We start from the raw sequence: 13,378 nt of genomic DNA on the forward strand, positions 1-13,378 counted from the left end.
ATTAAGCACACCTCCTTGTTTCTACACTCAGTGCCCATTTTATCAGCTCCACTGACCATAAATTAACTTTTTAGTTCTACAATTACAGACCGTAGTTCATCTGTTTCCCTGCAAACTTCATCAGCTCCCTTTTACCCTGTTCTTCATTGGTAAGGAAGCCCACAGGACCAACACAGAATATGTATTATTTGGGTGCCAAATGTGTCACTGCTGGACTGAGAATAGTCCACCAACCAAAAATATCCAGCCAACTGCGTCCTGTGACCACTGATGAAGAACTAGAGGTCTGTAAGAGGTCTAAATATATTATGTATATAGTATGTGTTTGTAAATTTATAGATGTGTGTGTACATCTATAAACACCCTCCAAACGGAGTTTTTTCAGAGACTCCAAACAGAGAGTTATGAGAAAAAAGAAAAACCGGCAAAATGGAGAACAAGAGACCAAAGAAACACACAAATGTGAGAATTTTCTCTGTTAAAAAATTATGATAACCACTGTATTATCTTAGTTTAATGTCGTTTCAACGTATTTTGGTCGTTTTCTTCATAACAAGCATTAAAAAAACGCTAATAGCATGCTAATGTCTCGGTAGCTAGCTAGCTAACTTTCCCGTTCCACCTTAAATAATCCAGCAGTTCTGACGCCTGAAGCACCAGAATGTAACTGCTGCACCATTTAAGGTGGAACGGGAAAATCGAACAAGAAGCTGGAGAATATCTGACTTCAGCTTCATATCACTGAAGAATTAGGGGTGGGTGATAATAAATAATTGCCCCCCTCTTTGAAGGCATATGATGCCCTAAATGTAACTAAAGCCCAGCAGTGAGGAGCTGAACTTTACCCTCCTCTGCTGTCACTGCAGACTGGCAGGGTCGCCTACAGAGCAGCGCTGGTAGCTGTTAATGAAGTGATGCTCTTTTTATTTGAGGGTCCCATTTCAGAGGGAAGATTTCAACCACTACCCTGTAACTCAGTTCTAAGGGGTTAGGGTGACACTCGAAAACAAGGGGTAGGGGTAAGTGTGAGGAGCTGGAGAACGAACTGCCGGCTGTGCAGCGAGTGGGCGGAGCTCGTTACTCTGACGTAGCAACAAGCTGCTCGTTAAGGAACTATAATTTGGTGAAGGAACTGCGAACATTAAAACATATTAAACGCCGCGTTCACGGCCCAGTTTATTAATTTATTACTGTATTTATTATATAACAACAGTGGAACTACGGAAAGCGAAAAGTCGTGGCCATGACTTAGTAAGGCGTGGGAACGAGATCACGGCTTACTAAGTCGTGGCCACGACTTCATCATCTCTTTCCCATGTCTTACTAACTCGTGGCCACGCATTATATTTATTTATACAGGATGTCACCAGCGGGGCTCCGTACATTTCACGCCAAACCACTCTGAATGATTTTGCTCACATCTAAACCATTGAAAGAGCAGTAATTTTGCAAAATCGGTGGAGTTCCCCTTTAAGAACTCTAAATGTACTGTGAATACGTTACTTTTTTATGTATTGTAATTTAGTACATTTAGGAGGCTGCATTCAGTATTCAGACGTTTACAGCATAGTACGACCGCCCCCCCCCCTCACCCCACCACCCCCACCACCCCCAAACACAGGCTGCGCGTACTGCGCCTTTAAGAGGCGACTCGGAGTCACTCATCGCTGCCACCGCTGTAATATTTCACCTCATAGCTCAAAGCGGTGGTGGCAAAACCGGCACGCATCCCCACCTGCGGCCATTTTCTCGACATGTAAGCAGTGTCCGTGTCCGTGGACGCGGGGAAAAGCCCTTTTTACGGGCCGTTCGCTCCATCCTTTTTGCGCTGAGCCGCTGGGTGAAGATGGTGAAGAGGAAAAGCCTGGACGACAGCGAGCAGGAGAACTGCCGAGGGATACCGTTCCCTATTCAGACCTTCCTCTGGAGACAGACCAGGTCAGAGATGAAACGAGGCATAACAGGTGTTTTCAGACGGGGTCGGTTCCTCCGCGGCCGCCCACACGGAGAGAACCCGAGATTTTCGGTGGCTTCATCTCGAGCTCTGAATATCAGCTCGAGGCTCTCCTGCAGAGCTGACTTGTGCGTCATCTTTTCCACGCACCGGTGTTTTCGCTGTTTTTTAGGCAGAGATAAAATATGTGAGAACACTGAACGTTCAAAATGTGAGGGAAACGTTTGAAAAACATCTCCCACTGAATGTCATCCGAGTATTTCACACCGCAGGCGAACGTTTATTACATGACAGCTCGTCAAATTCAGGCTGTGACTCTTCTTGTTCTTATGCACTGGTTGTACAGTTTCACTGTAGAACGCTGACCGGTCTGAGAGAATGTGTGTTTTGTCCGTTTCAGTGCCTTTTTGAGACCGAAGCTAGGGAAGCAGTATGAAGCCTCCTGTGTGGTGAGTAATAACAGCGCTCATCAGGGAGATTGGTTCCCCTCACCCATCCCTAATCTCCGCTCATTACACCTCAGGCTTCTGTCCCTGTCGTATCACTTATTTTGGACAGACAGTAATGTCGTTTGATCAGTTCCATGTAATTGTAAAATGGCAGTTTTTAAAATTGCAAAATTTTGATGGAGTTGCACATTTACTTAATAAAATGAACACAAACTGTAAAAAAAATAATGAATTGAAATTAATTGATTTAAATGTGTATATCAGTTCAGCATATCACATCCAGTTATGTGTGTGTCTGTGTGTTTATATTGTACTTCTAACTTATTACCAGGGTATATTTTGGTTTTTTTTCCAATCTGAATTTACATGCCCTAATCGTAAGGCAAATTATTCAGTAACTGCATGAAATAAATTTAAATGTATATTTATTTATTTATTTTTTGGGGGGTAAAAGCTCCACTCAAATGAACAGAACATGTGTTTTATGATACACATATTGCTATTTGCTTACAGTTCACTGCTGAAAGCCAAAAATCTTGGACACTCTTTGTATTATTTTATAAAAATAATGTTTACAGAGCAGATCACTGAAGAGACGCCATCTGTTTATAGTTTATAGCTCAGATTTGTGGAAAAATGGGTCGACTTTCAGCAGAAAAAAATTGTGAGTTCAGCTTCTTTTATTATAAGGGTTTAAAATGACATCACCCACCTATTTGACTGGAAAGAAGACAGTTACAGCTCTCATACGACCCCCACCTTTAGAATGTAGCTTATGAAATATGAAGGTTATGAAGAATATGACGAAGTGTGTTTTGGAACCACCGGTGGCCTCGAGTTGAAGAGGTTAATTTGTTTTAACCCCCTTGTTTGGTATTCTGTGTTTTGTAATGAATCATCATGTCCTACGATGGATTTTTAGGTTAATAGTACCCCCCCACCCCAAAAAAATCTTTAGTTCTTATGTTGATGTATGCTGAATGTATGCCATTAAGATGTTCTACCAGTTGTTGGCCCAGTTACATATCGCTGCTGTCGTTGAAGTAAAACTTCGTATCTCCCCAGTGTTAACTTTACAGGAGAAGGGAAAAACATACTTTATTTTTTTTGCAACTCAATTGACCAAGACAACATGCATTTTCAAATTATGTCAAAAACTGAAAAATGGAAATAGCAGGTTTTGTTCCGACAGCAGCGACATAATATAAGGTATATTTACGAATGAATAACTCAATCTGTTGGCTGTACTATGGTTTTGCTACTTATCACTCTGAAATCTGGATTTGGAATTCTTGTAATAACTTGGAGAGGTAAGAGGTGGGTAGCCATTGCTGTTTGATAACCTGAAAATCTCTGTGTTCCTCTCCCAGTCTTTTGAGCGTGTGCTGGTGGAGAATAAGCTCCATGGACTCTCTCCAGCTCTCACTGAGGCCATCCAGAGCATCTCACGCTGGGAGCTGGTGCAGGCAGCGCTGCCTCATGTCCTCCACTGCACCTCCATCCTCCTGTCCAACCGCAACAAGCTAGGTATAAACCCAAAACTGATGTACATACCGATGTGGTAGGATAAATCCAGTTTGGTTGTTCTTGTTTAAGTGAGATCTGGGAGTCAAAGGAAGCACCATGCCCCTGCTCTTGAGGTTATTGCTGGCTAGATGGTGTTTATAGAGTTTATAGCAGTGGTTCCCAGCCTTTGTCCTGTTGTTTTCCATGCTCTAACACATCCATATAAACTGGGGAAAGATTGATCAGCATTATTAGGTGTGTTATAACAGAGACAGTATCAAAATATCGCTGCTGTTGGAAGAAAATCTTGTATCTCCAAAATGGTAACTTTACAGGAGAAGGAAAAAACCTACTTTACTTTCAATGTAAGTCAATGGAACCAGACCTTTTTCCAAGTCATTTTGAGCCGTTTCTTTTGGTCCATTCATCATGAAATTTACGCACTGTGTAAAGGACAACCAGCATTTTCAAATCATGTCAAAAACTGAAAAACGACAAAAATGTAGATACAATGTTTCCTTCGACAGCAGCGATATGGAACAGGATCGTGAAGGATTATTTCACAAGATATTGGAGATTCGACTCTGGCTTGTCATTTTAAAATGATAGTACTCCTATAAAAGTATTTTTGGAGTCTGGTATGTAAAAGCAAAGCCTATTTTCTCTTCGCTTGCTTATCTTATTTGCTTGCTTTTGTCTGAAACCAAGATATGAACCTTGAGCACTGTCGCCACCAGGGCACCAGGACAAGCTCGGTGTAGCCGAGACCAAACTACTCCACACTCTTCACTGGATGCTGCTGGAGGCTGCCCAGGAGTGCCACCAGGACCTGGGACATGGCTGGTCTGGAGGGGGCAGTAGCGGCAGCAGTGCCTTTCTGCAGCCCTTGGGCAACCAAGGAAATCTTGAGCGGAGTGGCAGCACCCCTGAAGAGAACGAGTACGCCCGTGCCAAGCTTTACCACAAGAACATGGCCACTGTGGAGCTTTTCGTATTTCTCTTCGCTCCTCTCATACACCGCATCAAGGTTGGTCCTGAACTTCTGGATACTGTTTATATTGGATACCTTGCTACTTATTTTTTCCATATTCTACTATCAGTCTGTTCTGACAGTTCTTTATTCAGTGTAATGTTTATGTCAAGTATGTAGGTGACTGTAAATTTCACTGATGTTCAACATTTTGTATTTGGCAGGAGTCTGATCTCACCTTTCGATTAGCTAGTGGACTTATCATTTGGCAGCCAATGTGGGAGCACCGCCAGCCCGATGTTCCCGCCTTCTCTGCTCTCATCAAGCCAATGCGGAACATTGTTACTGGTGAGATCGCTTTTGTGTCCATAATGAGTTGCAGTAAAAACTTTTAGCGTCAAAAACATACCAGACGACTCTTGGTCCTTTCACGGCAGCAGAAAAAATCAGCGTAATATTTCCACTTCCATTAAACATAGTCGGTAAGCTGAGACATGTTTGGTGTCTGAATTCTGCTTCTTTTGTTTTGCATAGCTAACAAATAATGGGAGCTTAAAAAATGGCTTCAAGATTTGTTTTGCCACTGTTTCAACTGTGAGCTTTTGTTAATTTTTAAGGATAAAAAAATGTCATAGTATCAGAAGTCATGCAAGTAAGTCTGTCTGGAAAATGTGGGCTATAAACTTCCATTTTTGATGGCTACATTAGCCTTGTATCTTCAGTGATAAACAAAACTTTGGATACCAAATGTGGCACAAAAGGTGCTCATCAACTATTTTTGGTATATGAGGAAATTTAAGGACATTTGTTTTTCATCAAACTATTCCTTTCAATAAAGGCTTTGTTCACACAGCAGGTAAAAGTGGCCCAAATCTGATCTTTTTCTTCATATGTGACACAGATGTGTGTCTGTGTTTCAGTGTGAACAGATAAACATACTGAATCTGACATTTTCAGTTCTGTTTTGAGACGCTTTCTTATGTGGTACTGAAATCCGATACGTATCCGATATGCAGTGCGACTCAGCCTGAACAGCCAGATCGGAATTCGTGTAACTTTTACGTCAATCCAACTCGACATTCGTCACAATTTCCCGCTGCTGAGATTTCAGAAACATTTAGGCTGATTTTGTTGTCCCAGAAAATTAGAAGAGACTCATCGCAACCGCTCTGTGTTAGAGGAGATTTAGAAAGAAATGTCCGAACGCGGCCGCAGGAGAACGAGGCTGCAGCGTCAAAGAACAGTTAAAAAGTCCGAAAGCAAAGTTTAAAGAATCCGAGGACGAGAAACCAAAGAAGTGACCGCGCCCTTTTTACGGCTCGAACACATTCTGGGTGATGAGCCCAGCTGTCAGTCAGTGAAGCTTCATGATGGCTCCTGTGATGCTGGTGAAGATGAAGCTGATCCTCTGGGAGCGGCTGGCGTTCATTCATCGTCATGACTGTTTACCTCTGGATGAGCCGCATGAAGCAGCTTCAAGCTCTGTTCTTTTGTGCATGCGCCTCAGTTTAGGAGCTGATCTATTCAGACTGATGTCGCATACAGATCACATTTAAAAGATATTGTGAACAGCCAAACAAAAAAATCAGATTTGGTAAGAAAATCAGATTTGGGCCACTTTTACCTGCTGTGTGAACGTAGCCTTAAAGTGTTGTATCATCACAGTGCAACCTCAGATTGTCAAACATGTACCTTCCTTTCAACATCCACAGCAAAGAGGAACTCTCTGGTGAATAACCAGTGCAGCCCCTGTGGCACCAGCAACCCCTGCTCGACGGTAGGTCTTTGGAGCATCTGCACAGCCCTCCCCAGTTTTTTAGATCCCAGTGGAGAGTTATTTCCTCTCACAATGAAGAAATGTGATTTCACAGCTACTGTCATGTGATCTGGCTTCCTGTCTGACTCCCAGGTGGTGTGTGAATCAGCCCAGTCAGACTCCTCCTCCCCTTCGGTGACAGGCCAGAGCTGTCGCCGTGGCAACTCAGTGGAGAGAGGAGGCTCCTCACAGCAGCCATTCGAGAGAGGCCTCTCCCAGAAGAAGTGAGCGTGCAAAACTGGGCTGCAAGTGTGAAACATTTGTGGAGAAGAAATGTCTGAACCAGGAGTTCTCACTCTTAGGCCCAGTCCCATTTCTTATTTTTACCCCTACCCCTCGAGTGTCTCCCTAACCCACTGGAACTGGGTTACAAGGGGTAATGGTTGAAATCTTGCCCTCTGAAATGGGACCCTCAAATAAAAAGAGCATCACTTCATTAACAGCTACTAGCGCTGCTCTGTAGGCGACCTGCCAGTCTGCAGTGACAGTAGAGGAGGGTAAAGTTCAGCTCCTCACTGCTGGGCTTTAGTTACATTTAGGACATCATATGCCTTCAAAGAGGGGGCAATTATTAATTATCGCCCCCTGCTAATTATTCAGTGATATGAAGCTGAAGTCAGATATTCTCCAGCTTCTTGTTCGATTTTCCCGTTCCACCTTAAATGGTGCAGCAGTTACATTCTGGTGCTTCAGGTGTCAGAACAGCTGGACTGTTTAAGGTGGAACGGGAAAGTTAGCTAGCTAGCTACCGAGACATTAGCATGCTATTAGCGAGTTTTTTATGCTTATTACAAAGAAAACGACCATAATACACTGAAACGACATTAAACTAAGATAATACAGTGGTTATCGTAATTTTTAACGGAGAAAATTCTCACATTTGTACGTTTTTTTGGTCTATTGTTCAGCCAGCTTTTTTGTTGGGGGGCTTTGAAAAAAACTCCCTTTGGAGGGTCATGTAGCCCAAACACTTCGCCCTACCCCTCTATCTCAACAACAGTCGGGACTCCCTACCCCTAGACGTGAACGCGCAAAACAGAGGGCTAAGGGCTGAGTGGTAGGGGCGAGGGGTGAAATGGGACTGGGCCTCACTCTAACTCCATTTAACTCCTTTTAACTCCATTTAATCAGTTAGTCTCACTCTTCAACAGCTGATCAGGTGTGCTCCTGCCTGATTGGTATGAAAACCTGCAGCCACACTGGACCTTTTGCAAATAAGACTGGACACCTGTGGTCTAAACATCACGTCAGGGGTGTTTACATACATGGCAATTGCTTTGCTAGATAAGATCAGTTCTGCTAAATCCGTCACTCCATCTGGCGTCGTGTTAGTGTGTGTGCTTAACGCAGTTGCTGAGCAGCAGTGCTAAACAAACTGAATTTAAAATCTCACTTCCTTTTCAACAGATTCTCTGTTCTCAGATTGATTTCCTCTCTCCCTCCTCATTCCCCTGTCCCTGATAGATTGTCAGCGCCTGGCGGCCTCTCTGTGTCCCAGCGGGCAAGGTATGCTACATACTTCGATGTAGCAGTGCTGCGTTGCCTGCTGCAGCCTCATTGGACAGAAGAGGGGGTGCACTGGGCTCTCATCTTCTACCTGCAGCGACTGCGGCAAATACTACAGGAGAAGCCTGAGCGGCCCCCCGAACTGCCCATAGCACCTCTGCCTCGACCCCGAAGCAGCTCCATGGTAGCTGCAGCACCCTCTCTGGTCAACACACATAAAACACAGGTAGGTTGGACTGCAGATCTGTTGCATCAAGACATAAGTCTACAGTTAATACTACTTGGTTTGTAACCTGTCTGTGACAGTTGGAAAAAGATAATGAGCAGACACATTAGAGATTTAGGCCCAGTCCCATTTCACCCCTCGCCCCTACCACTTAGACCTTATCCCTTTGTTTTGTGCGATAGGGGTACGTCTAGGGGTTTGGTGTCCCGATTTTTGTTGAGATAGAGGGGTAGGGCGAAGTGTTAGGGCTACATGGCTGGTTTTTCAGAGACACACTACAAACGGAGTGTTGAAAACGAAGAAAACCAGCAAGTTTGTTGCACAAGAGACCAAAGAAACCCACAAATTTGAGTTTTTCGTCTGTTAAAAAAATACAATAGCAATTGTATTATCTTAGTTTAATGTAATTTCCATGTATTTTGGCCCTTTTCTTCATAACAAGCTAGTAGTTTGCTGAGGTCTGGGTAGCTAAATTTCCCGTTCCACCTTAAATGGTACAGCAGTTACACCTTTTAAGGTAGATCAAAATTTGAACAAGAAGCTAGAGAATTGATGACTTCAGCTTCATATCACTGAAGAATTAGGGGTGGGCGATAATAAATAATTGCCCCTCTCTTTGAAGGCATATGATGCCCTAAATGTAACTAAAGCCCAGCAGTGAGGAGCTGAACTTTACCCTCTTCTGCTGTCACTGCAGACTGGCAGGGTCGCCTACAGAGCAGCGCTGGTAGCTGTTAATGAAGTAACACTCTTTTTATTTGAGGGTCCCATTTCAGAGGGACGATTTCAACCACTACAACTTATAGCTCAGTTCAGAGGGGCAAGGCGACACTCGAAAACAAGGAATGGGGTAAATGTAAGAAATGAGACTGGGCTTTAGTTTTGTGACATTTCATGGTCATTCTCTCTCTGTCCTCAGGACATGACCTTGAAGTGCAATGAGGAGGGCAGGTCTCTGAGCTCAGAGACCTTCTCCAAAGTATCCATCACCAACCTCAGAAGACCAGCCGTCCCAGACCTCGCGTCTGACATGGGCATGAATATTTTCAAAAAGGTTTGTTTACAAATATAGGACTTTACTGTACATTTCAAGAATGAGAAAACTCTTTTGTACCCTACCAGCACCTTAAGACGTTTGTCCACCTTTAGTTTAAGAACCGCAGGGAGGACCGGGAGAGGAAGGGATCCATTCCATTCCACCACACAGGGAAAAAGAGGCAGCGGCGTATGGGCGTTCCTTTCCTGATGCACGAGGACCACCTGGATGTCTCGCCCACACGCAGCACATTCTCATTCGGGAGCTTCTCCGGTTTGGGTGATGAACGCCGCCCCCTAGAGCGTGGGGGCTGGCCCTCAACCATCATGGGTAATGCCACTTTTAGTGCTATGACAGGAGTTAAGATCTAAGATGCTAATTTGCTGAAATGAAATTTGAAAAAGAACATTTGGTTAAAATTCGATCTTCAAGCAATATGATGTACTTTTGTTTATTTTAATGTGTAAACAAGTCTGTTTGAGATTATGTAACAAATTGTGTAATGATTTAGGTATGCGGTTTGCACAGTGCTGATTGTTGGGGTGTAAGCTTCCATTACTAGCTACATTAGCCTCACAGCTCCAGGGTAAAACTAAAAAAGCAAACTTTGTACTCAAAAAGTGTTTGAAATGAGGGAAAATTGTACAAATTTGATTTTATTATTACTGCTTTGAAGATTTAATTTACTTGCGTAATATAAGCATCAGTAGATGAAGAAGAACCCAAACACAGAAGTTACTTTCTCCTCATTCAACATGAACAGAAGTGCTTTAAAATTTTGTGATATTTCATTGTTTTTTTATTATAATCATAATTTGTTTTTACTTCTTGTCAAAACAAGGATCTGTGTTGGATTGTGTTAAATGTGTCTGTTGGTTTGTCTTGAAGGAAAGTTCACTCGCCGAGGCAGCACAGACACAGCAGGAGATATGGACAGTCTTGGAGCAAAACACTCACATTCCCACCACAACTTGCCTGACCATTCCAACAGCCACAGTGACAACACCATCAAAGAGGGCGGTAAGACATCTCCACGCTTTAGGACTCTCAGGTGGTCTCACATAGTAAATTTGACCTTTTTTACATTGTTTATTTGTCAAATATATTGATAAATATTATATATTATGTGTTATATGTAACAATTTAGGCATGCAATTTGCACAGCGCTAATTGGAAGGGGCATAAGTCTCCATTACTAGCTACATTATAGCCTCACAGCTCCAGTGCAAAACTAAAAAAGCAAACGTTGGACACAAAAAAGACAATGTTATGACAATGTTAAGTCTCCTAAATTCATAGGTGAGCACTTGTAAATATCAAGCTTTCCCAGAAACTCATGGCGTTATGAACCAGTGGTTCTCATCCTGAAACTATCATTGAAGGCTGCAGTGTGTAGCATCACTTAGCCAAGCAGCTAAACAAGCAGCTTACGTAGCTATGTAATCTGTTTAAACATCTATTATTAATTTACTAAGCTCCACAGGCTTATCAGAAGAGGTCTGCCATCTGAAGTAGACTGTAGATAGAACTGTTAAAAGTAGATACATCACTTTGTTGAGAGTGGCTGAGTTGCTAAAAAGCTGTCAGAAGTATTGCTATACATTGAAATGCCTAATTAATGTCAAAATAGATTGTTTTTCATTTGGTTTATTTATGATCAGCAATGGCAAACCGTGTGTTTAGTCGCAGTTATATGTGAGTTATATGTCATTGCAGAGAGAGCTTTACAGTGTTTTCACATATAGTTCAATTTAAAAGAACCAAACGGAGTTCTGTTAAAATGAACCTGGAAGGGAACCAACTGCAGATGACCTCAGTTCATTTTGTGTTCACAATGTAAGTGAACTATGAAGAGGACTCAGTTTTCTTTCTGGTCCTTCGAGATCTCAGACCACTTTTTGTTCAGACCACAACTCCATTAGAGTTTCAGCGGTGAACTTTCATTCATTCAGCGCTCAGTGTGAAAGCAGCTTAAAATTGCGTTGCGTGCCCAGCTTGAGCCTTTAACACGGTAAAATCACACGGGCTCTCGCATCTTATCGCTTTAATATGTCAGCGCTGCAAACGAACCGATCTCGAGAGGTGGTCTCAGTTCAGTTCATTTTGGGTTCGTTTTTGGGGCCGTTTGTTTGGAATGTTCACATATGCAAAAGAAACCATGACTCAGCGGTCTCAGTCCACTTCAGATGCTGAAAAGGCCCAAGTGTGAAAATGCCCTTAAACAGACATTTTCTACTTTCAATTGTGCATTTTTTTTCATTGCATCTGTTATTTTGACAGCAGCCCTGCAAGACAAAGCTACCATTCCTCTCCTTTAGTGAAAGTGCCAAGTCAATTTAAATAAATGAATACAACGCTTTAAATTGAGAAGCTGGTAACTACTTATTAGAGAAGCTTTCTGTTCTTCTTTGCAGGCTTATCTACTATAACTGTATCTCTTTCTTTCTCTTTCTGTCTCACATCTCTCAGTCCGTTCCCAAATCTCTACCATCACCATGGCTACCTTTAACACAACCGTGGCCTCCTTTAACGTGGGCTACACTGATTTCTTCACGGAGCACATTAAGAAGCTGTGCAATCCCAACCCCATCCCGGAGATGCCTTGTGAGCCGCTGGCATGTTCCAACCTGCCCCGCAGTCTGACCGATTCGTGCATCAACTACTCCTGCCTGGAAGAAAGAGACACCATCGAGGGAACCAACAACTTCATCCTGAAAAATGGCATGCTGGATCTTACTGTGAGTGGGGGTCTTGCTCTTGCTTGGTTGCTTTAAAGCCAGGCATATACTGTGCGATTTTAGAAATGTTGTTTGATGGTGACAATTCACACTGTACATTAAAATTACCCATCGTTTATAGACGAAGTCTATGATTTATGTTCTCACATTGTGCAAAAATGCTCACTAAAAGCTGCAGTGTAGGTGCTCACAGTGTAAGTGAAACACGATGTGGACAATTTCCAATAAAGCTGTTTCATAAAATGACACACTGTGCATTTGAATATGGAGCAAAAATGCAGAAATGAAAAATGCAAAAATTACAGCTGCTTTGCTAACATTTCATAACATTTGCTATGCATTGAAACTAAAAACGGGTGGTGACTGACGTAGGCAGGACAATACAGTCGCTTTATAGCCTTTAAAAAAATCACTAGATCAACATTTATACCTGGCAATTCAGTTTACTCAAACTTTAAATTAAATTAATTTAAGAAACCCTTATTAGTCCCACAACGGGGAAATTTCACCTCCGCATTTTAACCTATCCGTGCAGTGAAACACCACATACACACTAGTGAACACACACTAGGGAGCAGTGAGCACACTTGGTGGGCAGCCCTGTCCACGGTGCCCGGGGAGCAGTTGGGGGTTGGGTCCTCAAGGGCACTCCAGTCACATACTGTCAGCTCAGGGAATCGAACCGGCAACCTTCCGGTCACAAGGCTGGTTCCCTAAACTCCACCCCACGACCGTCCCCTGGCATAAGTTGGCATATATGGATTTTGGTATCATAAATATAGAACTTTTTTATTTTCATTTTGTTAACCAACATGTGTGGGGGCATTGGTTGTGATTGTTATATGTGTGTGTAGTTTGTGTGCTAGAAATTGGTTGATGAGATCTTCTCAGACTGCAGTGCAAGAGACCAAAATTCCTGAGATATGAGGAATCGATTCTATTCTTTGACTGATAAAGCTGAAATTCGGCCTGATCATAAAGTTCACTTGGTCTTAAAAACAGGCTGAAATCGCACAGTGAATGCCTGACTTAAGTGGTAAAGTCTGCGTCATGTATGTAAGTATTTGACCTTGAATTTGAGTCTATTTGTGACATTTTAGCTATACTGATTGAGAACAGCTGGAGAACCATATATCCAGCTTTTCTGAGGTTTATAACAATGATTTCTCCTTGTTCG

General features: G+C 42.7%; 1 protein-coding gene across 2 annotated transcripts in view; it reads left to right on the top strand.

Annotated features, from left to right (window-relative positions):
- The first annotated feature begins 1,684 nt into the window (after positions 1-1,684).
- LOC118807731 (protein unc-80 homolog) overlaps positions 1,685-13,378 on the top strand; it is a 60,089-nt gene continuing 48,395 nt past the window's right edge. For both annotated transcript variants that reach the window (XM_036569784.1, XM_036569785.1), the window contains exons 1-12: positions 1,685-1,938; positions 2,355-2,403; positions 3,774-3,930; positions 4,647-4,936; positions 5,104-5,227; positions 6,592-6,656; positions 6,789-6,919; positions 8,160-8,427; positions 9,347-9,481; positions 9,577-9,793; positions 10,352-10,483; positions 11,933-12,201. In XM_036569784.1, coding sequence (XP_036425677.1) covers positions 1,847-1,938; positions 2,355-2,403; positions 3,774-3,930; positions 4,647-4,936; positions 5,104-5,227; positions 6,592-6,656; positions 6,789-6,919; positions 8,160-8,427; positions 9,347-9,481; positions 9,577-9,793; positions 10,352-10,483; positions 11,933-12,201 — 1,929 coding nt within the window. In that variant the 5' untranslated portion in view covers positions 1,685-1,846. The remainder of the gene's footprint in view (positions 1,939-2,354; positions 2,404-3,773; positions 3,931-4,646; positions 4,937-5,103; positions 5,228-6,591; positions 6,657-6,788; positions 6,920-8,159; positions 8,428-9,346; positions 9,482-9,576; positions 9,794-10,351; positions 10,484-11,932; positions 12,202-13,378) is intronic.

This window comes from Colossoma macropomum, unplaced genomic scaffold, assembly GCF_904425465.1.
Source record: "Colossoma macropomum unplaced genomic scaffold, Colossoma_macropomum, whole genome shotgun sequence".
Lineage (NCBI taxonomy): Eukaryota > Metazoa > Chordata > Actinopteri > Characiformes > Serrasalmidae > Colossoma > Colossoma macropomum.